Source organism: Dasypus novemcinctus, chromosome 6, assembly GCF_030445035.2.
Source record: "Dasypus novemcinctus isolate mDasNov1 chromosome 6, mDasNov1.1.hap2, whole genome shotgun sequence".
NCBI lineage: Eukaryota > Metazoa > Chordata > Mammalia > Cingulata > Dasypodidae > Dasypus > Dasypus novemcinctus.
In genome coordinates, this window is record NC_080678.1 from 27,138,562 (window position 1) to 27,160,730 (window position 22,169).

At 34.6% G+C, this 22,169-nt stretch overlaps 1 protein-coding gene across 2 annotated transcripts in view; it reads right to left on the reverse strand.

Moving 5' to 3' along the window:
* Positions 1 to 4,951: 4,951 nt before the first annotated feature.
* Positions 4,952 to 22,169, reverse strand: part of SHOC2 (SHOC2 leucine rich repeat scaffold protein) — a 141,586-nt gene continuing 124,368 nt past the window's right edge. For both annotated transcript variants that reach the window (XM_058298440.2, XM_071215677.1), the window contains exons 4-9: positions 20,873 to 21,003; positions 13,515 to 13,703; positions 10,949 to 11,071; positions 9,449 to 9,586; positions 8,993 to 9,110; positions 4,952 to 7,035 (exon numbers count right to left, since the gene is read on the reverse strand). In XM_058298440.2, coding sequence (XP_058154423.1) covers positions 6,827 to 7,035; positions 8,993 to 9,110; positions 9,449 to 9,586; positions 10,949 to 11,071; positions 13,515 to 13,703; positions 20,873 to 21,003 — 908 coding nt within the window. In that variant the 3' untranslated portion in view covers positions 4,952 to 6,826. The remainder of the gene's footprint in view (positions 7,036 to 8,992; positions 9,111 to 9,448; positions 9,587 to 10,948; positions 11,072 to 13,514; positions 13,704 to 20,872; positions 21,004 to 22,169) is intronic.

The following is a 22,169-nucleotide window of genomic DNA, read 5'->3' on the forward strand; positions in this document are numbered from 1 at the left end:
TTCCTGCAGCAACCAGTGCAATCATTACCAATGATGGAATAGGAATAAACCCTGCACAGACTGCTGGAAATGTGTTTCTAAAGCATGGTTCAGAACTGCGAATTATCCCTAGAGATCGCGTTGGAAGTTGTTAATGTCTTCTACTTGGAACACACGAGTATCTTTCTGAATATACATTTTGTAAAACTGAATTCAGGCTGTTTAAAAGCTCTGAAAATGCCAGTGGTCAGTGAAGAGATGAAGGGTGACTATCACAGCTTATCAGGTGAAGAGGGTGCTAGTTCCTTTGGGGTAAATGGATTACCCGACTGTGTTTTAGAACTGGAGGATGCTTCTGATAATTCTTTCTGAAAGCATTTGGAAAGTTAAAGTTTACTAAATCCTAATTAATTGTCTTTGAGTTAAAAGTTTTAAAAAATATATCATTCATTGATAGCAGTTTGCTGGACAGTGTCTGAACTGCAGGACTCATAAATAGCTGAATTCCTAATTATATATGATTTATAATAAGCATAATAGACCTACCAGTGAATAGACAGCTATTTTAAATACTCATGGTTTAGGTTTTTTTATGTGTCAAAGTTAACGTGCATATAAATTTCAATTTAATATCAAAGTGCCAATTTTTTTTTTTGTTTAGCCCTCATGTGAACAAATTGATATTCCACACCAATTTTTTTTTTAGATTTATTTATTTATTTATTTCTCTCCCCTTTCCCCCCACCCCGGTTGTCTGTTCTCTGTGCTTATTTGCTGCAACTTCGTCTGCTTCTGTTGTTGTCAGCCACACGGGAATCTGTGTTTCTTTTTGTTGTGTCATCTTGTTGTGTCAGCTCTCCGTGTGTGCGGGGCCATTCCTGGGCAGGCTGCACTTTCACGCTGGGTGGCTCTCCTTACGGGGTGCACTCCCTGCACATGGGGCTCTACACAGGAGACACCCCTGCGTGGCAGGGCACTCCTTGCGTGCATCAGCACTGCGCATGGGCCAGCTCCACACGGGTCAAGGAGGCCCGGGGTTTTAACCACGGACCTCCCAGGTGATAGACGCTCTAACCACTGAGCCAAGTCCGCTTCCCCTTGATATTCCACACCAAGTGGTTTTAACTGTTAACAGAGTCCGGTTTCCTCAGTGGTGAGCATTGATGATACATCAGAAGAAATCTTTGCTGAATTATACGTTTATCAATCTCCTTTAGTACCACCTACAAGAATCCTTAAGAAACCACTGTGTTTTTTAAGATAATTCTAAACAGCATTCAGGAAGAGATTATTATTTGCACAGATCTGAAAAGCTCAAGGAAATGCTCATTGGAAATGCGGATTTGTTTTACTTACTGAAGACCCAGCATTTAAGGAAGAGTAAAGATGAGCCTTTACTCAGATGGGAAGCTTGTGACCAGGCTAGTGAGGGGGATCAGCAGAGGACCGGAAGCTCAGGGACCAGGTTACTAAGGGGACCTGCAGAGGACCACAGTGAAGGGGTCAGAAAGCTGTAGGCTGTCGTCACAGAACTGCCAGCTGAGCAGACCACTAGGGGACCGAGGGGAGGAGCAGAGCACTGGCCTTGTCACACTGCGCAGAGGGCAATTAGGTAACTGAAAATGTAGGCCTTGCCCACAGACAGATTACAGAATCCACTCCAGATTCTGTCAATCCAGAGAATGACATGCAGAAGGAAGCATTTGTTTACTCTTGTAGAGGAAATTGGTATTTCTGCAGATCCTGAAAGATGAAATGAAGGCTCCTGGTGACTGTGAGGCAGGGTGCAGCTTGGATTTCTAGAGGATTAGTGTTCTGAAAGCAGACGCTGCACCTGTCCAACTGTCTATAGCTAGAAATACAGTAGGCTTTCCATAAATATTTGAACTAGTCATGAATCAGTTATCTCTTAAGACCAGTTTTTATCTATGTGTGTCTTCCCTGTCACAGACCCTAGCTCTATTGGTAAAAAGTTTACAAAAAATCGAGAACTCAGCATCTGAGGGGTGGCATTGGTAGTTAAATTTAAGAAGTTAACCAAGTACTGTTCACAACTTTGGCATATAAACAGCAGGATTCTGAGTTATCAAAAGGGAAAGAGATCTTTGCTGAGGTAGAATAGTAGACTGCTGATTCCTGGAGAAGGTTTTCTTTTATGAACAATGTGATGTGCAAAGGTTCCTGGTCCTAACCAGAACTTATGAACACCCATTCACTTCTCCATACTGTTTCTAGCACAAAAATCTGCCAGCTGTGTTACATAAAGTTTATGCTGCCCTGTGCCACCACAAAGTGATCTGTTCTTTGGTTTTGGAAATTTTATTGTGATAAGTTCTAAACATTTTTTAAAGAACTAGACATTTTGTTAGTAAATGTGATCTGTAAGTTATTTTGTGCCAAATATTTTGAAGAATTGTACTTAGTTTTAAATGCATTATTAGTACATTATCATCTTATGAAAATATATTATATACCATTTTAAAAATCCCTAATATAAAACACTATAAACTACTATAGAGGTGAAGTCCTGATTGCAAACAGGAACTCACATTCAAAACAGTTTATACTGAAAATGTAAAATGTCACTGGTATAATTAACAAGTATAAAAAGAGGTTCTTTTAAAAAGTAATGAACTCTTTTTTTTTTTTTCCAAAGGAGGTACCAGAGATTGAACCCAGGACCGTATATGGGAAGCAGGCACTTAACCATTTGAGCTACATCTGTTCCCTAAACTCATTTTTTGAAATGACAACGCCCCAAAAACCTTATTTTAACTTATTTTTCAAAGTTTAACTAAAAATCCACACTTCTTTCCTTATTAGGTTTAGAAGGTATTCTATTCAATAAGAAAGTGGGTACTTTACGAAACATTCTCACGCTTTCTTGATATAACAGCATTCCCTTAAGATACCATATCAATGACACATTTAAACAACTCAAATACTTACAGACTGGATAATCAACCAAAGATTGCCATGCTTTTCCCAATTGCCCAAACTTATTCCTAGAGGGTAAAATAACCGAAAGAATAACACGAGAGAAAAGTTTTACCTAAGATACTTGGTATACTATGTAGTACTGGTAAAACGAAACCTTTCTTCATGAGTTACTCATTTTATTTAGATTAGATAGGTTTCCAGGAATTTATTCTTGCTTATTTTGGTTGTACCATTTGCTTTTATCTAACTTTAACCATGAAGAGTGACCATACATCCTGGTTTGCCTGAGATGATTCTGATTTACGCCTGTTGGCCCAACCAAACTATTGATGATCTATTTCCAGTGTCCCTTTGCACACACTCAATCACGACTGATTCTTACTGTTAAGCAATTACAAATTCTGCACGTTAAAATTTGGTCTCTACATATGGCTTAGAAATAACTCGGATGAAAAACTGAATGTTCTAACAAAAGTTATCACAGAAAAACTAGATAAATTCGTGTGTGTGTATGAAATTAAGCCTTTATTAACCTTCTGTTGGTTTGACTGTTATTTCTCAAAAGGATACAATTCTTGCAGATATTTTTAAAAACTAGTTGTTGAAGCTGTGGAAATCATTTTCCTGTTGGCCTTCAGACTTGGACTTCCTGCGGCACCATTACACCCTGAAGAAAATGGAGTGGCAAGCCAACATATGGCTGTAGTCAACACCAAGTTCCCAGCATTTTCCTGAGGAGACTGTGAAGTTTTGCAGAGGCTTCTGGATAATGGTTTGTAAGCCCCGTACTGGTCTTAGCTAAACTCATTCTTTTGCCTTATTAAGTGTACCAAGAGAGGGGGTGAACTAGCATTTGCATATCATATTTGCCTTCAGGCCTGAATTCTGGGCTCAGTGGATCTGCTGCTCTCCCTAGGCACTAGTGAGTATTGTGAAATCTTCTAGACCACTGAACTCTCCCACAAAGAAGGGGGTCTCCTTTTTAACTATTGTGACCTGAATAAGGCAGCGAGGGAGGTTTATGTGAAAAGATAAAAGCCAGGACAGTAAAACCTGGTGTGGTTCCTCAATGCTCTAATGTTATAGGGAGGGTCTGGCTGCTCCTAAGGACTAAAAAGGGAAATCTCTAGACCAGGATGATCCAGGCTATATGGTAAGATGAATTAGAATATATAATTACATTTTGAGAGCTTATTTCAATTGCATCAACCACATTTTAAGTATAAATAAATATTTTATGGTGTTCAAGAGTTCGTCTTTCATTATTTTCATTTGCACCAAGTCTATAAACTGTTAGCCTGTCTTTCTGTATGATATGATCATTTGGGATTTAAAAGGTATTAAATTCCGACAAAAGGAGGACTGTCTGGCATTGTCAATACCATTTTGCTACTACATATTAACGAAAAGCAAAGTTTAGAGAAATATTTTTACAGTGTAGCTCTCTAAGACATTCTTGTTTGATTTAATCACAAAAGCCTCATGGAGAGACTAAACAAATTTTTTAAAGTAAAAAGAAAAATTGTGGATATGCCAATTAATCCCATTGCATTTCAGAAAAAGTTTTAGCTCCAAGTCATTCAATGATACCCCTCAAACTACTTACACATTAAATATCTTGATTTCACAGATATTCTATTTTCTATTCTGTTTTCTACTTTCTCAGTAGAAGTAGTGAAATTCATGGACTCCCACAAAGTGGTGGCTATACAAAGGATATGTTTTATGCTCCTTAAAAATCTTTTATAACTCCCCATCTATATATTGTTTGCATGTAGCATCACTTCTACATATAAGATCATGATCATTAGTACTTCTATAATAGATTAATATAAATAAAGGTAGGGGAACCAAAATGTTTAAAATAAACATTTGTTTTCATTTTAAGAAATAATAAGCATAATTTTTTTTAAAGAAAAGACTTGAAAAAGGTCTTTTAGGTTACTGCCTTTAAAATTCAAGTTCTGTCATCTTGACATATAAACACAACTGGATGTGAGATTTTTTAAAAAAAACACACATACACACAAGCTCTAGGTAGAGCTGTAATAAACAAATTCCTTTTATAAACAAAATTTTAACTGAAAAGCCACAGTAGATGGAAAAAAGAAGAAAGGATATTACTTGGTAAAATCCAGTGACATCTACAATAGTTTTTACAGCACATTTAAGCATTCTAGGGTTTTATATCTTTACCTGCCTTCCATTTCTAAGTTGCTTCTTATAAAAATGCCAATTAAGAATATAGGTTTCACCTCATACCTAGCCCTGAATTTGTGTGCCAGGAAAAGCAAAACTACACTCTTGATTTCTATTATATTACAGCCTTATTTCGAAAATGATCTATCTTGTTTAAAACACAATGCCCATTTAAAATGGCAAAAAACAAGCAGCAATACATAATTATACATAATATTCATTAAATGGGAAGTGTTTTTTAGGATGATATCTAGAATACATTTGCTTTGTTAGTCTCCTCAATAATTACATTGACTTAGACTGACATTACCAAAAATAAAAGTACTGTATAAGGGGCACATGTTTACAATACTGCTAGCCTTAAAAACAGTAAAGCAAAAGAAAATATATCAAATAGTCAAATAGCACATGCACATCTTACAGAATTTCCACTTATCTATCAATACCTTCTATGCAATGTGCTTCTTTTCCATAACTGTATTAACTACCAAGAAAGGAAGTATGAGATTAAAATTAATGGTACTGAATTGTTTGAAGCCAGTGCCCCACATGTGGGGAAAAGTGCATTTAGTTCAGCAGCAATACAGCACAGTGTGAAGATATTGTGCTTAGATGCAAATATTCCAGAACTGAAAAATGTACAGGCAAGTCAAGATATAAAACCATAGTACACTGTTAAATTACCTTGAAACGTACATATATTGCAGTGTTCAAAGAAAGACATTCATTTCATTGTACAAGGATAGGGAGAAATCCTTAAAGTTACCTATTGAAGTTTATGATATAATAAATACATATCTATATAGCATTGTATATACATATATAGAATGTGTGTGTTTATGTGTAAATTTTTTTCATTTTTTGCCAAATTATTCTGTTAGCTTTATTGGATCTGCAACCTCTAGGAAACTTTTCACCACACGTTTTTGTCCCCTAAACTTAAAAAAAGATATTTATACTAGAAAAGGTCTCAATACCCTCTTCCTACCCAAAAACTTATTTCAGGTATTTTGCTTCACAATTGGTCAGAGAAGCACAATTAAAGGCATTCTAGAATTTCTGACTGCATCTTTTCATTTTGCCAGTTGTTTCAACAAGCAAATATCTTTAAATATTTAAACAAGATGCAAATTCCTTAGCAAAGGATATAAATTCTAGATTTGATTAAAACAGAGCAAATCAACCCCCCCCCCAAAAAAATCCAGTGATTTACTCTGACTGTAAACAATATATAAAATTTAAATCTCAAATCTCAAAATAAATTAAAGAAAAATTCTACTTTCAGGGCCTATCACTCTAGAAAGATCTGACAATTGGTAAGGGGAAATGTATATGAAAAGTTGCAACAAAATTGTTTGCCCACTATTTTTCCTAAGAGAAAGTATGTCAACTATACTACCTCTGTCCTTTAAATTTAATAACTTCATAATTTGTTGGCAGATGTTTTAAGCAAACTGGCATATCAAATTACACAACAGAAAAACATCAGGTTCAGCGAAGAAAACTTATATAAGCTTTTTGTACAGAATTAAAAACAAACAAAAAACCCACAACTAAATGGCTATGATTCCTCTATTAGCAGAAACACATAATGCAGTCTTTATAAATCTGCCATATATATCAATATCTACATAAATAGATACAGATATAGATATGAAACAATAATGGCAGTCTATTTTTGACAGTGTTTGGGACCAGCCGATATATATCAGACCATGGCACGATATGGACCCTGCATCTTTAGGAACTGGATGATGAAAGAAGGACCCCCAGCAACAATCTGAGGTGGAAGGTGACTGAGTGGACAGTTCTCAATACTCATGATTGAAAGTTTGCTGCAGAGAGCGAGCTCAAACGGAAGGCTATGCAGATTGGGGTTGTCATTCAAATATAGTTCTTCTAGGTTCTCCAGTGTACCTGTTTTAAAAAAGCAAATCAATTATTATTGTCAAAGGAAAAATTAAGTTTTTAGAAAGTTCAATTGAGCATTATGCTATGCTGGGCATTACTTATCTAAATACACATTTCCTCTTATTCTCTTTTCTTAGTTTTAAAACACTCTACAACCACAGATCTCAAACACTGCTGCATAGTCAAATCACCTGGGGAGATTTAAAAAATCCCAGTATCCAGGTCCCATTCTCATACCAAATAAATCAGAATCTCTGAGACTGTAACCCATGCATCAGTATTTTTAAAGCTCCCCAAGTGATACATACAGGAAAGCTTGAAAAAAAAATTTTAATACAGTCTATAATATTAAGAGGAATTCTTCCTTTATGACTGTTTTTCAAGCTTAAAGAATTTCTTAAAAATACATATACACCATCTCCAGAGATTCTGTATGGTACAGTTTGGCATCCACACATATTTTTTCAAAGCTCCACAGGTGATTTAAGTGTTTAGAATCACTTTTCTGTTGTAGACAATGTGACAATGTCATATTAGTAATTTTCTTCTGAAGATAGATTTTTCTTTTTTGGTATAAATCTTTACTATGAGAACTATCACATATTTTGGTAGTAAGCCATAAATCAACTTAAGTAATATTTTAAAAAATTTCCTTAGATTGTCTTAGGACACCATACTTTCTAGTTTCTAGGCAAATATCTTGAACAATTGCATGAGGTCAGCAGAATAAATATACTAGAAATGACAATATAAAGTTGCTTCATGTGTTTCTAATTTTTAAACTTCAAAATTTAGAATATTTAATAGTGCTGCTGCAGGTGACTATTAAAAATAACAGCTAGCAGACAATGAATTTATTTAAATGTAAGATTTTTTAAAAATCTTCTTTTGAGGATTAATATACCAAAATATAGATTTGAGCATTGTCAGTTAGAGGAAAATAGCACTGAAAGTGGAAAGTTATGTTTGGAAAATTATGTATGAGTATTTTTGTACTGAAAACATTTTAAAGGAAAAAAATGAGAAGTTACCATTATCATCCTTATTTTACAGTAAGAAATTTGAGGCTTAGGGAGCTTACATAGCTTTTTCTAAAAAATTCTCTTACGAGGGTCTCCCTAACTTTTTTCTTTTCTCCCTTAATTTATATTCCCTGTCCTAATAAAAGTAATAGCCAACTACTGGTGCTTTTTTTTTCTCATTAACTTTTTTATTGAAGTATATCATTCATATATGAACATATATAAACAATAAATATAGAGTAAAAGCGGAAGTTTCCATATCTTATTCTAAGTCAAACATCTAATAAAGCAGCAGAACCAATTCTGAATTGTCTATTTTATTCAAATCCATTCTTAATCATTCATATATAGTGCCTCTGGGACTTCATGGTAAAGATGTGAGACTATGATACATGAAGTTACTAACTTAAGAACTACTATTTACATGCTATGTGACTCAGTAGATTAACTCTCTCTCTTTGTAAAATGGGATTACAATTTGCACTGTCTAAAATTCAAGGTGGTCCTGTTGATTATATGAAATAACAGATGTGAAAACACTTGGAAAAGTCTAAAACTCTCAAATACAATATAAATTCCAAAATCTGATAGGAAATGTTCTTTTTGGCAGGAAGTTATTAAGTTAATGCAAGCCCATGTAATTTTTAAACTTGGAATACGAAAGAACTCTCTTTAAATTGAAGTTATATGCAAAACCTATTAGAAATATAAATATTCTAAAACATTCTCAAGTACAATATTATTCTAATGCTTCATGAGGAAACCTAATCAAAACCAACCACCCACCAACCACTGAAGTCTCTAAATCAAAAATCTTGAGCCTGGTGCTGCCTCAGTTTAGACAAACGGTAAATTTGTCATAATTTTTCAAAATACTAAAATACTGCTTGAACACATGGAGAAATTATTAGTACAGAGTCAAGCATCCAAAGAGTTCATACCAATTTCCTCAGGAAGATGAGTAAGTAGGTTCTCTCCAAGGCCTAGATGTGTGAGATTGGTAAGGTGACCAATGCCTCTGGGAAGAGTGGTCAACTGGTTGTTTGTCAAAACTAATTTCTAAAAGATCAACAAAATAAAATAAAAGACAGTTACATACATATCTCCTACAATTTATGTAAACTTCAAGTATTGTATCTACTAAGCCAATAAAATTAACAGGGAATTTAGATTCAATAAGATGATAATCACTTAAAGTTATATGCTTTTCAAAGTAATTTCAAGAAGACAAAAGCAGGTAGTTTATATGAAAATAAAAGTCACTCCTAAGAGGGCTGTAAGAGGAACATTTACCTGATTCAAGAATTAGACCACATTCTTAAGAAAACTGTGCAATTTGGAATGGATTCCAAGAAATTCAGTCATATAATTATAAAACCACCTTAATAATGTTTTACCTGTAAATCCTTAAGATAAGCAATTTCATTTGGCAAGGATTCCAATTTGTTCTCCTCTAAATCCAACTCTCTTAACTTCCTAAGGTTTCCAAGACCATGAGGAAGCTTCTTCAGAAGATTGTTTGATAATATTAGGACCTAAAGAGAAATCATTGATAATGTTTGGCAATTCATGAATGGCAGTTATATATAACCATTTTGTGGTCTAAAATTTATTAAACATCTATGCAACCAGAAAATAATTATTAAAAACTCCTTATAAACCATCATTTAAGGAAGGTAACTTCTAAGCTGTCTGCATCAAACCCATACAGTTTTTATAGTGTATTTAATTACATTGCAAGGCACTCTGCAAAATAATGAAGAAAGGGGGTAAAAACGGCTAGAGAGGACAGTTCTTATTCTCAGGGAAGTTAAAATTTAGCGGGGTGCAGGAAGACATATTTGAAAGTTCTACATTAGGTTCTGGCTAATTTTTTATATCTATTTATCTCTTCCAAAGTTATGCCACCTCATGAAAAATAAACATACACAATAATACCAAAAAATAATAATAGCAGCTAATTGCAGGGCATTATACTAAATGCTTTATATGCATTGTCACATTTAATCTTAACTATAACCCTGTGAGGTAAATACTACTCCCAATTTCACAGCCAAGGATCTGAAGCTTTGGCAGGTTAAATCCATAAATATAGAGAGATAAAACTGAGATTACACCTAGACTTGAAAACCCATGCTTTTAACCATTACACCATACTACTATTTCTCCTTATAAAATAAAATAATAAAAATAAAGAAATTAGATTTTAAAACAAAAACATGGATACAGGGGAAATAAAAGAAATTTACTACCAGTGTTTTTATTAAAAATATGGGAAAAACAAAAAAACCATGGGGATTCAGAGGCAAGAGAACTCATACTTGACTAAGGAGGTGACAATGAGATGGATCTTTAATTACAGAAAAACCTTTAAAAGAGAAAAATTAAGGAGATGAGAAGAGGGTATCCCAGATAGAGGTAACAAAAGGACCAAATGTACACAGCTAGAAATATGCATATATTTCCAACAAAAACAAAAAAATAATCTATTTGACCAGTGAATAAAACAATAGGTTAGTAATAAGAAAAGTAAGCTAGAGTCAAGTAACAAAGCATTCTGAATGCCAGTCTAAGGAGTCCATAATTATTTTGGTAGAAAAATTTCGTTTTTCAATAGAGTTAAAAAATATATATATACTAAAAGATGCTAAGTTTTGGGTCCTTTTCTTTCTTTTAAAGCACTTCATAGCATTCAAACCTATCAACTGTTCAGTGGGCAAGAGTAACTCAGAAGCACTGAGTCTAGAAGAATGATGTCAACACTTCATCATCCTAATAGGGTTGTACGCTTTAGCTCTACCATTTTTAATTATGATCTTTACCTAAACAAAAACAGGTTATTTTAATTTGTAAGTGATAAGTGGGATAATTGTGGAAAGGATCTCTTTTATACTCACCTCAAGAGAAACGAGACCAGACACATCCTCGGGGATCTTTGTGAGCTGATTAGTGGCTAAATTCAATTCTACCATACTGGTCCAAGTTCCAAAATCCAATGGAAGTGATGTTAACTGATTGTCCTGGCAAAGACATAAAAAACCTTTCAAGACAGAAACCCATAAAAACAAAACAAAACAAAGATAAATATACACATACCCTTTCTTTTGGAAAGAGAATTCTTAAAACAGAAAACTTTATTCCCCTTTTTTGATATCCCAATATAGGAAAAACAAAACAAAACACAATAGCAGCAACAACAATTCTAAGCCTCCCAAATTTTTCCTGCAGTAAACAGGTTTTAATCTTGAGGTTAAACTGAAAGTTTGTTCCCCACATGGTTATCTATAATGGAAATGGAAAAATATACTACAAACAGCAACACCTGAGATTTCAAAGATCCTAGTGGTAAATATAATGTTTCCCCATTTCACAAAAAGGCACAGAAATCACTGAATAAAATGTGAATGCTCAAATAAAGATATGAGCACATGTGAGTACACATCTTTATTTATGGAGCAAGAAACATCTAATGATCACTCACAAGGAAACTCAAATGAGCTCAGCAATTCTAGAGATGCTGGGCAGTGAAGCAGAAGAAAGGGAAAAATTCTTAATAAGACAACAAATTAAATCATTAGAGTACAAATTAAGTATCTACAATTTTACAAGGTCAATTAAAAAATTCATACGAAAAGATGGTCAAAACATTTATTCATTAAAGACAGAAGAAACACGTAATTTGGTTAAAACAATAAATAGTGCCATACACAGAAAAAAAAAGTGAAACATATACCAGTGATATACTACCTTTTATCCTGCCTCCACATCATTCACTTTTAAAGCACACTTTCATTAACAACTCTTGCCACACTGTTGTGCGCTGGGGGTATAAGGAGGGGAACTTCAGCTACCCTATCCCAGTTGGGTATCAATGATTATATGCCAATATATTAACAGTGATGCTACCTCTCAGTGGTGGGTTTATTTTATTTCCTTTGTGATAATCTATATTTTCTGCAATGCATATGACTTGCTTGTCTTATTTTACACAAAACCACCTGTAAGAGAAATCCTAAGTGGCCAAAATCCATTTCTAAACCAAAATTTTCTTTTAGTATAGTATTTAAACTTATTAACTATTTTAAGAAGGATATCTATGTCTAAAGTCTTGATAGTGTGAGAAAACATTTTGGTTTTAAAAAATTTAATACTAGTGCTTTTCTAGGTAGAAAATGTCAGATTTCATTTTGACAGCTTTCAAGAAAAAGTTTTGTTAAACATTTGTCATATTTGAGGAAAAGCTAAGTCAAAGTTTTACGCAAAGTTTTATTTTTAATTCATTGAAAATGACAAATATTTCCAGGCTAAAAACATTGCAATTACAACATGTCTATAAAAATGTACACTAAAATACAAAAACTAATGAACACCTGGGCCACTATGTTCTAAGCCTCTCATTACAAACTGAACACTGAGAATTATAAATCTGAAATAACCAGACGATTAACAACAAATTTTATACTTAAGATTAGAAGACTATCTTGAATTTCCAATCACTTACTACATACTTTCAAAGAATCATCATAAAAGATACACAATATTGTACTTATGAACAAATGAAGATAGAATCAAGAAATTATAGACTATATTTTAGAGAATAACATTATGTTGAAACATTTCATCAAAGACAAAAGAATGTAGTATGATATGGTAGAAAGAACACAAGGCCTGGAAGCCGGAAACCTGGGTTTCCTGGAGTCCTACCTCAGCCATGAATTAGCTATGTGGCCAACTCAGTAATCTTCTCTGGGCCTAAAGTTTGTTTACTACAAAATTAAAGCACTGCACTAGATGATTCTTCATTTCTTCCTTTTGCAATAGAACTTATTACAGATGTGAAACTTATTTATTGTAAAATATACAGATAAGCAAAGAAAACATAAAGATCACCCAAAAACAATTCTGACATCCAAAGATAAACATTATATTTTTTTGGTAAGCAATGGTTATATGCCTCTATATAAATATATAGATATTTAATATATTGTTAAGCATATTTACAAGAGCTTTTAGAAAGCATGCATGGAGAGAGATTCTTGTTTTAACTTTTACTACTTAATATATCATGAACATGTCAACAAGTCTTCTACTCTAGATTATCATTTTTAATGGCTCCACTGTATTCCATTGAAGACATATTACTTTTTAAAAATTAAATCCCTATTAATATTACCGTAAGTTGGTACCAAAGAGTTTTGTAATAAATATCCCTACAGCTCCACTTTTATAGACATTCAAGATTATTTCTTTAGGACAAATGTCTAAGGGTAGGTGCGTTTCTAATCCATTTGTCATCAAATACAAATGGCCCTGAAGTACCCTTAATTTCATCAGTTTAAACTCCATCAGCAAAGTACCAGTACACATTCCTTACACTAACAGAGAAATCATAAAGTATGAGTAGAAGTACTAGTAATAGTATTTTTTGTGTTTTTCCCCCCTCCAACAGAAACAGAGGCTTACCTTCATATTCAGCTTACTTAATACTTTCGCTCTGGAGAAAATTCCAAATGGGATTTTATTGATTCGATTGTGTTCCATGTTTAGAGAATAGATGGTAGAAAACTGAGATGGACCACCCACTGGATATAACTGGAAGCAATTTCTAGCTAAGGTCAAACTATTCAGTTTCACAAGACTTGACAAAAGACTCTAAAAATTGAAATAAATGTAAGAATTAGAACTGTAATAAGACATTCTGTAAAGTGTAGAACAGCAGTCTCAAACACAAATATCTCCAAGGGCCTGACAAGTAACAAATGACAGATACCTCATCTAGAGGAAGAGCCACTGTTTAGCTCTAGCTAACTGTTGCCATGCAGAAAGGTGGACCAAATACAGTCAGATTTCCCAGATTTTATAAGAAATTGAAAATTCATTTACTTATATGAAATCCCCTGACTTTTTCCTTTAGCTTTATTTTTTTAAACACTCTAAAGACGTAAAGAAAACACATCTGTGGGTAAGAGGTGTCTCAGGTAGCCAGTTTGTGATCTCTACAGAGAAGAAATTCATTATCAGACAGTGCTGGGCTGAGTCCTGGCTTGACCACTTGCTATGTGACTACTTTTATCCGTGTTTTAGATAAGTATCAATCTCTAAATTATTAAAGATTAACATAATGCCTGGCACATAGTAAACTAGCAGTTATTTAGTAAATTAATGGTTCGTTTAAGGAAGACTAAATTCAGAATATGACTATGTGTCCCTGTATAATATATTGTTTTTATATTTATTAAAATATTTGAGGGATTATATGTATCAAACAAGTATTTACTTAGCATATTCTCTCACCCATTCCCCTACTTCAGCTAAGTGTTTAGGTATTATAAAAGAATGTCTGCCATTAAGAAGTCTAATCCCTACTTAAGGAAATAAAGCATACATATAGAAAATAATACATTGTTATATGTAATCAATAATTTATATAGACTAGACTCTTGCTAGTTAAAGTGTGGTTCAAGGAAGATAAGCATCAGCATCCCTTGGGAGCTCTTAGAAACAGACTCTTGGATACTTACACAGAATCAGAATTTGCATTTTAACAAGAAACCCAGATGATCTCTATGCACGTTAAAGTTTGAAAACACTGGTAAAGGCTATAATAGTGATTTTGAATCCTGGCTCCATCTTTGAGTAGCTCTGTGACTTAGCAAGTTAATCTCCATCTCTGAACTTTTAGTTTATTCATTTTTAAAATACTGACATCTTATTTTTATAGACTGTAGTAAAGACTAAAAGAGATAAAAATACATGAATGGCATCATAATACCTGTATCATATGGTAAGTGCTTAAACTTTTAAGTCCCTTCTCTAAGTCCAAAGAAAAAGAAGAAATACTAGAATAGCTGGAAAAACAAGGAAGTTGAAAGTGCATTAGATCTTAAAGGGGAAAATTAAAAATGCAGAGAAATAGAAGAAACCATTCTAGATGGGAACAATAGCAACAGCAATAAGAAAATAAGCACAGTATGAGGTATGTATGGTTTTAAATAATATTTGAATTTCATCTGTCCACCACCAAATTGAAGTATTAGTACCTGAGATGTCAGTTAGTATGATTTAAAGGCCAGCTTAAGGCATGAAATAAATTGAAGGTAAAACGAAACTTGTTCTTTATATGCAACATTAAGAAGCTACTCAACGTTTATCTATTGTTGAACGCAGAAAAAAGGAAGAACATAGTTAAAAGTGGCAGTGAGAAAATGTTGCCAGGCAGTCAGTTTAGGAAAAATAGTGTCTACAGACACTATTTTATTGAAAATAAAGGAGCTTTATTGAATTTCATGGTAAAAAAAAATATGTTATTCTCATTATTTCTGACTTACTTTATTCAACTGACATTCTTCTATGACAAAATATTAATACCCAGGTGTCTCTCAGAAGGGCCACTAAGAAGGCAGTTGTCCAACCTCTCATTCTTAGGTCATATTGTAAAGCTGGAGGTTGCTTTACAGTCAGACATGCCTGGTTTCCTATCTCAGATATTATACTTACTAGTTTCATGACCTCTGGTGAATTAATTAATTAATATACCTTTCACTGCATTCCCAGAAAAATATTTTAAGGTAACAAATTTGGCCAAAAACAACGGTTTTTTTGTTTTTTTTTTGGTGGAATAGTTCCATATCTTTTTTTTTTTTTTAAGATTTTATTTATTTCTCTTCCCTTCCCCCACCCCCACCCTGGTTGTCTGTTCTCTGTGTCTTTTTGCTGCGTCTTGTTTCTTTGTCTGCTTCTGTTGTTCTCAGTAGCACCGGCTCTATGTCTCTTTTTGTTGCATCATCTTGCTGTGTCAGCTCTCCGTGTGGGCAGCACCGTTCTTAGGCAGGCTGCACTTTCTTTTGCGCTGGGCAGCTCTCCTTACGGGGCGCACTCCTTGCACATGGGGCTCCCCTACACGGGGGACACCCATGCGTGGCAGGGCACTCCTTGCGTGCATCAGCACTGCGCATGGGCCAGTTCCACATGGGTGAAGGAAGCCCGGGGTTTGAACCGTGGACCTCCCATGAGATAGACGGACGCTCTAACCACTGGGCCAAGTCCGTTTCCCGAAAAACAACCTTTCTTAAGTTTTTATTTCCCTCTCTATTAGATAAGAATACCCCAATAACTAGTAAGGTTATTGTGATGATTCAATGAGATAAAACATGTAGAGCTCCCAGCCTTACACCTTGAGCACAGTATGTGCTTAAATTTATTAAGTTCCTTTTCCTTATATGTATGTCTACATTAAAACTGGTATTATTTTCAGATTGTCTTCAAATGGAAAAATATATATTCATTTTGCCAGCTCTGACTACAGCATATAATGAGTCCCAGCCTAACTGAAAACCAACTTCCCTGATCTTTCCTGCATACCCCAGCTTGAATGTCTCATAAGTGTTGTTTCCTTATTGTGCTTATTATAAAGGCAGATAATTGCATTTCACATTAAGAATATGCTGCTTCCAAATCACAAAGGCTACTTTTAAATAAGGTTTTCCTATATTTGGAAAAAGCCAATTAATTTTCCCATATTTTCCTATCTGAAAATGGGCTCATTTACATATACATGAGCACACTCAGAAACTTATATCTTTTTCCACATACAGCCCAAAAAGAGAGGTTTTCTTTATAATTATCTTGTCAAAAGTAATTTCTGACTTATTTCAGTCACAGAATATTATATATGAAAGTACTGAGTAATGCCTATATCCTAACAGGTATTCAATAGTGGTTATTAGTACTGCTACTAACAACAGTACTCTTTTGTTACAGGTAAAATACTTTCTTGGTGAACTGGTCTGGCCTAGAAACTATAATCCTGATAAATTCACCTCTTTACTCAGGTCAAGTTGTTTGCTGAAAACTCAAGTACCCCAATTAATAAAAGCCAAATTAAGAGGTGTCACCTTATTCCATATCCCTAAAGAAACAAATGAATTGAATTTTATAAATTAATTACTACAAACCTAGAGCTTCATCTACCTACACTGTTCTCTACAAACCAAAGCATAAATCTGAACAACATTCATCCCAAAACACCTTTATTCTAATTCCAAATGAAGCCTAAATTTACCTACAATCAGAAAAAGTAATAATAGTCAAAGCATTACAGAACCATTTATATAAAACATTTTTAATTGTTTATAAAAAGATTTGCAAAAGCTCTAGCAATCCATAAATCCACAATTCCATTCTTTTATTTGTTAGATACTGCAATAAGATATTACTCTTGAATAACAAGACCACAAGTTGTTTGGTACACTAAAACAGTGGGTAGCAAAAGAGGGAAGGGCAAGAGTAAAGAATAATAAACAACATTAAGACTTGATTAAAAAAAAAAAAAAAGTATTGTACCTTACCCTATTAATCCCTAAGCAAAGTAAGTGAAAACATTTTCCTAAAAGAACCAACAAAACCTAAATGAATAATGTGTTAAAAATAATAATAATAGCTTTTGGTGACTGGTATATATTAAATAGTCTTTAATATTATTGGATAAGTTGGGTAATAATTTGGCTCACAGGAGGGTAAGCGCTAACAATCTTGATGATAAATAATACATCTTATATAGTTATTCTTTTACATTTATCATCTTTCTACAGTGCCTTTTTATAATTTCCCGGGATGGGGTAGTTCAGCTTTAAAAGTGGCCATGCAGCTTTTCCTTAACCTTTTATTGCCAATTTCCAAAATGACATGAGAAAGATTACATGGTGTTAGAGGAGAATGCACACTGATTATTCTCCTTGGATTTTCCCTTCTGCTCATAAAAATTTCGTAAGAAAAAATTTCTTTTTAAGAGCATGTTGTTTAATCTCCATGTATTTATGAATTTTCTCTTTTTCTGTCCATTATTGATTTCTGGCTTCATTCTGAAATGATCAGAGAGACCATTTTGTATAATTTCAATCTTTTTAAATTTATTGAGACCTGTCTTGTGACCCAACATATGTTCTATCCTGGAGAAGGAGTCATGAACACTAGAAAAGAATGTATATCCTGTCTGGGGGTATAATGTTCTATAAATTTGTTAGGTCTATTTCATTTATCATATTATTCAAGCAGTTTATTTATCCTCTGTCCAGACGTTCTATCCAATAGTAAGAATGGTATATTGAAATCTCCAGCTATTATTGTAGAGACATCTATTTCTCTGTTCAGTTTTGCCAGTGTGTACCTCAAATATCTTGGGGCACGCAGGTTAGGTGCATAAATATTTATTACAGTTATTTATTCTTGGTGAATTGCCCCTTTTATTAGTATAGAATGATCTTCATCCCTTATAACAGTTTTGCATTTAAAATTTATTTTGTCCGATACCAGTAATGCTACTCCATCTCTTTTTTGGCTACATTTTGCATGGAACTTTTTTCCCAACTCTTTCACTTTCAAACTGGTTGTGTCCTTCTGTCTGAGGTGAGCCTCTTGGAGACAACATATAGGGCTCTTATTTTTCATCCTTTCTTTCACTCTATGTCTTTTGATTGGGGAATTCAAACCATTAAACATTCAGTGTTATTACTTTAAAGACATTACTTACTTCATCCATTTTATTCTATGGCTTTCTGTTGTCATATCTTACTATTGTCTGTCTTTTAACCCTTTAATTTACTCTTCCTAATAATCTTCATTTCTACACTCTTCTCCAAGTCTCTCTTGATTTTTCCTTTCAGCTGCAGCACTCTCTTTAGTATTTCTTATAATTCTGGTCTTTTGGTAACATACTCTATCAGTTGTTTACCTGTGAAGTCTTTAAACTCAAATTATTTTATCTTATTTTTTATTTATTTCTCCCCACCCCCTCGTTTTGCATTTGTTGTACCTGTTCATTGTGTGCTCGTCTTCCTTTTAGGAGGCACTGGGAAATGAACTCTGAGGGAGAGAGGTATCTAATCACTTGAGCCACCTCTGCTCCCTGCTTTGTTTTGTCTCTCATTATGTTTTCCTCCTTGTGTCTTTTGTTGCATCAGATTGCTGTGCCAACCTGTCTCATCAGTTTGCTGTCTTGCTCATCTTCTTTAGAAGGCACTGGGAACCAAACCTGGGACCTCCCATGTGGCAGGCAGGAGCTCAATCACTTGACCCACATCTGCTTCCCTCAACTTCATTTTTGAAGGACAGTTTTGCCAGATACAGAATTCTTGGCTGGCAGTTTTTCTCTTTCAGTACCTTAAATATATCATGCTACTTTCTTCTTGCCTCATGGTTTCTGATGAGAGACTGGCACATAATCTTATTGATGTTCCTTGTTTGTGCTTTGCTTTTATCGTGCTGCTTTCAGAATCCTCTCTTTATCTCTGATATTTGTCATTCTGAACAATAGGTGTCTCAGAGTAGGTCTATTTACATTTCTTGTTTGTGGTGCATTGTCCTTCTCGGTTATTGATATTTATGTCTTTCATAAGGGTTGGGAAGTTTTCAGTAATGAGTTCCTCAAATATTCTTTCTGCTCCTTTTCCATTCTCTTCTCCTTCTGGGACACTGATAACGTGTACGTTTGTGCGTTTGGCATTGTCATCCAACTCCCTGAGACCCTGCTACATTTTTTTCCATTCTTTTCTCTTTTTTTTCTCCTGTCTTTTCCAGTTCAGATGTTCTTTCCTTGATATCACTAATTCTGTCATCCATTATTCAAATCTGCTGTCATGTGCCTCTAATGTACTTTTAATCTCATTCCTATAAGCTGTTACTTTTCTTTGCAGGTTTTCAAATTGTACTTTATGCTAACCCAGTGTCTTCTTAATATCCTTTATCTCTTTAGTCACATCTTCCTTCAATTCTTTAAATTGATTTAGGAGATTTACGTGATTATCAATGATTAGTTGTCTTAAATCCTGTATCTCATCAGGATACTTGGTTTGCCCCTTTGGCTGGGTCATCTCTTCCTGCTTCCTAGTACGGCTTGCAATTTTTTGCTGATGTCTAGGTAATTGAATTTGGTGTTAAATTTACTCTGGTGGTCAATTTCTGTCTTTCCTAGTGTGTTTTTGTTTTTTCATGGCTCTTCTTTGACTTTTGGCTGAACTTACTCTGAGTCTTTAAAACTGTCCAGCTTAAATTATCAAAATCAGGCCAGGGACTCACTAATAGGGCACAGATTTTCTGCCAAGAGTTCAGGTTAAGAAAGACCTAAAAAGTAGTGTTTCTCCTTGTAGTTTCCCGGCCAGCTAGCAGATGGCGCTCATCAGTGAACCTTTCCATGGAGGTATTTCTTTCAAGCTCTGCTTGCCCGTATTTCTAGTCTGGCCAGAGTAGAGAATTAACGCAGGCTCTGCTGGCCAAATTCACAAAAGAGAAACCACTCTCTATCCTCTGCAACATCCTCCCCCTTTTCCCAGGAGGAAGTTGTCTGTTTCCCATTCAATTGGCTGCAGTGAGCCACAAGTTTTATCTAGTCTGCATGCCTTGAGGGTGGGGGATAGGTATCCTTCCTGGCCTTCATGGGGGTTTAGTAATTCACAGTGATCTTTCTGCCTCTCTGTCTTTCGCCCTCCTGGGGGTTGCACAGCACTGTCCTCATCTGCTGACACCCAAAGTAGGTCCCAGACTGCTTTTGGCCCTTTCTCCTTTGTTTTTGTGAAAGTTGACCCCACTTGCCTACTCCAACACCATCTTCCCAGAACACTCCCAAAATTTCTCTAACATGTTCCTATAATTTTATCTATTTCTTCTCTTCAGAATTTTTATCTCAGTAGTGGCTATTCATTGATAGCTACTGATTATTAAAGTAATCCCAATCACCAAATTATTTACCCATCTGTAAAAATTTGACTAGTTTTCCCTTTGTTAGTTTGCAGACTTGTTTCAAGAGTTTTCCCTAATCTACTTCTTACCTCTGGTAAAGAAGAAATATTATTGTTCTCTAAATTTAATTCTTCAAGTGCACTGCATTTTGCCAATGATCTGGGTATTGCCGATAGTCTGTTATATCTCAGACCCAGACGACTTAAACTGGACAGGTTTCCTATGAAAACAAAAAAAGAGAATTAATTTTTTAAAAAATCTGATGAAACAGGCTTGATAACCTGCCACAAGCTATCAACAGGATATTTATGAATTACTCTGAAGTACTATTTCAGCAAGATCTGTAAGTTCTAGTGCACTGTACTCTATCAATTAGAATCGAACTGAAAGCTCTTTTATGCCCACTTGCCTTCTAGAAATAATGATATATGGTGGCGGACTTGGCCCAGTGGTTAGGCATCCATCTACCACATGGGAGGTCCGCGGTTCAAACCCCAGGCTTCCTTGACCTGTGTGGAGCTGGCCCATGCGCAGTGCTGATGCACGCACGGAGTGCCCTGCCACGCAGGGGTGTCCCCCACATAGGGGAGCCTCGCGCACAAGGAATGTGCCCTGTAAGGAGAACCGCCCAGCGCGAAAGAAAGTCAGCCTGCCCAGGAATGGCGCCGCACACACGGAGAGCTGACACAACAAGATGACGCAACAAAAAGAAACACAGATTCCCTTACCGCTGACAACAACAGAAGTGGACAAAGAAGAAGATGCAGCAAATAGACAGAGAACAGACAACTGGGGTGGGGGGGGAGGGGAGAGAAATAAATAAATCTTAAAAAAAAAAAAAAATGAAATATGCAGCTATAAGTCAATTTTTAAAATGAATTATTATGAAGTGTTGACAGTTTAACATATTAACCTTTAAATAAGGCCTAATTTAACTGCAAAGTAATATATATTTTAGCATTATAATAATTACCCCAGTTGAATCTATGCAATGATGATTCAACTTAGGACAAGTGGCTATATATAAAAATATACATATAATCATAAATTTCCAAAATTTCTCTGAAAAGCTGACCTGATGGTAAAAACCAAACCAAAAAAAGAAAACACCTCAAAATAAAAAAACCACCAATTAAAGTGAAAATTATAGTTTTCCTTATTATCTAAGCACAAATTATCTTAACCACAAATTAGCCACTATTGAGTAAATAAAAAGCAGAACAGAAAAACAGGCATTTTCTACTTCTATTGGCAAAACTATATATAATAAATAAGCTACATGGAATAATACAATGAATCCTATGTCTGCTATCATGAAAGGTTCAAATTGAATTTAATTTCCCAAACATACATTAGAAAATATCATAAGTTTATTTTTTTACCAAA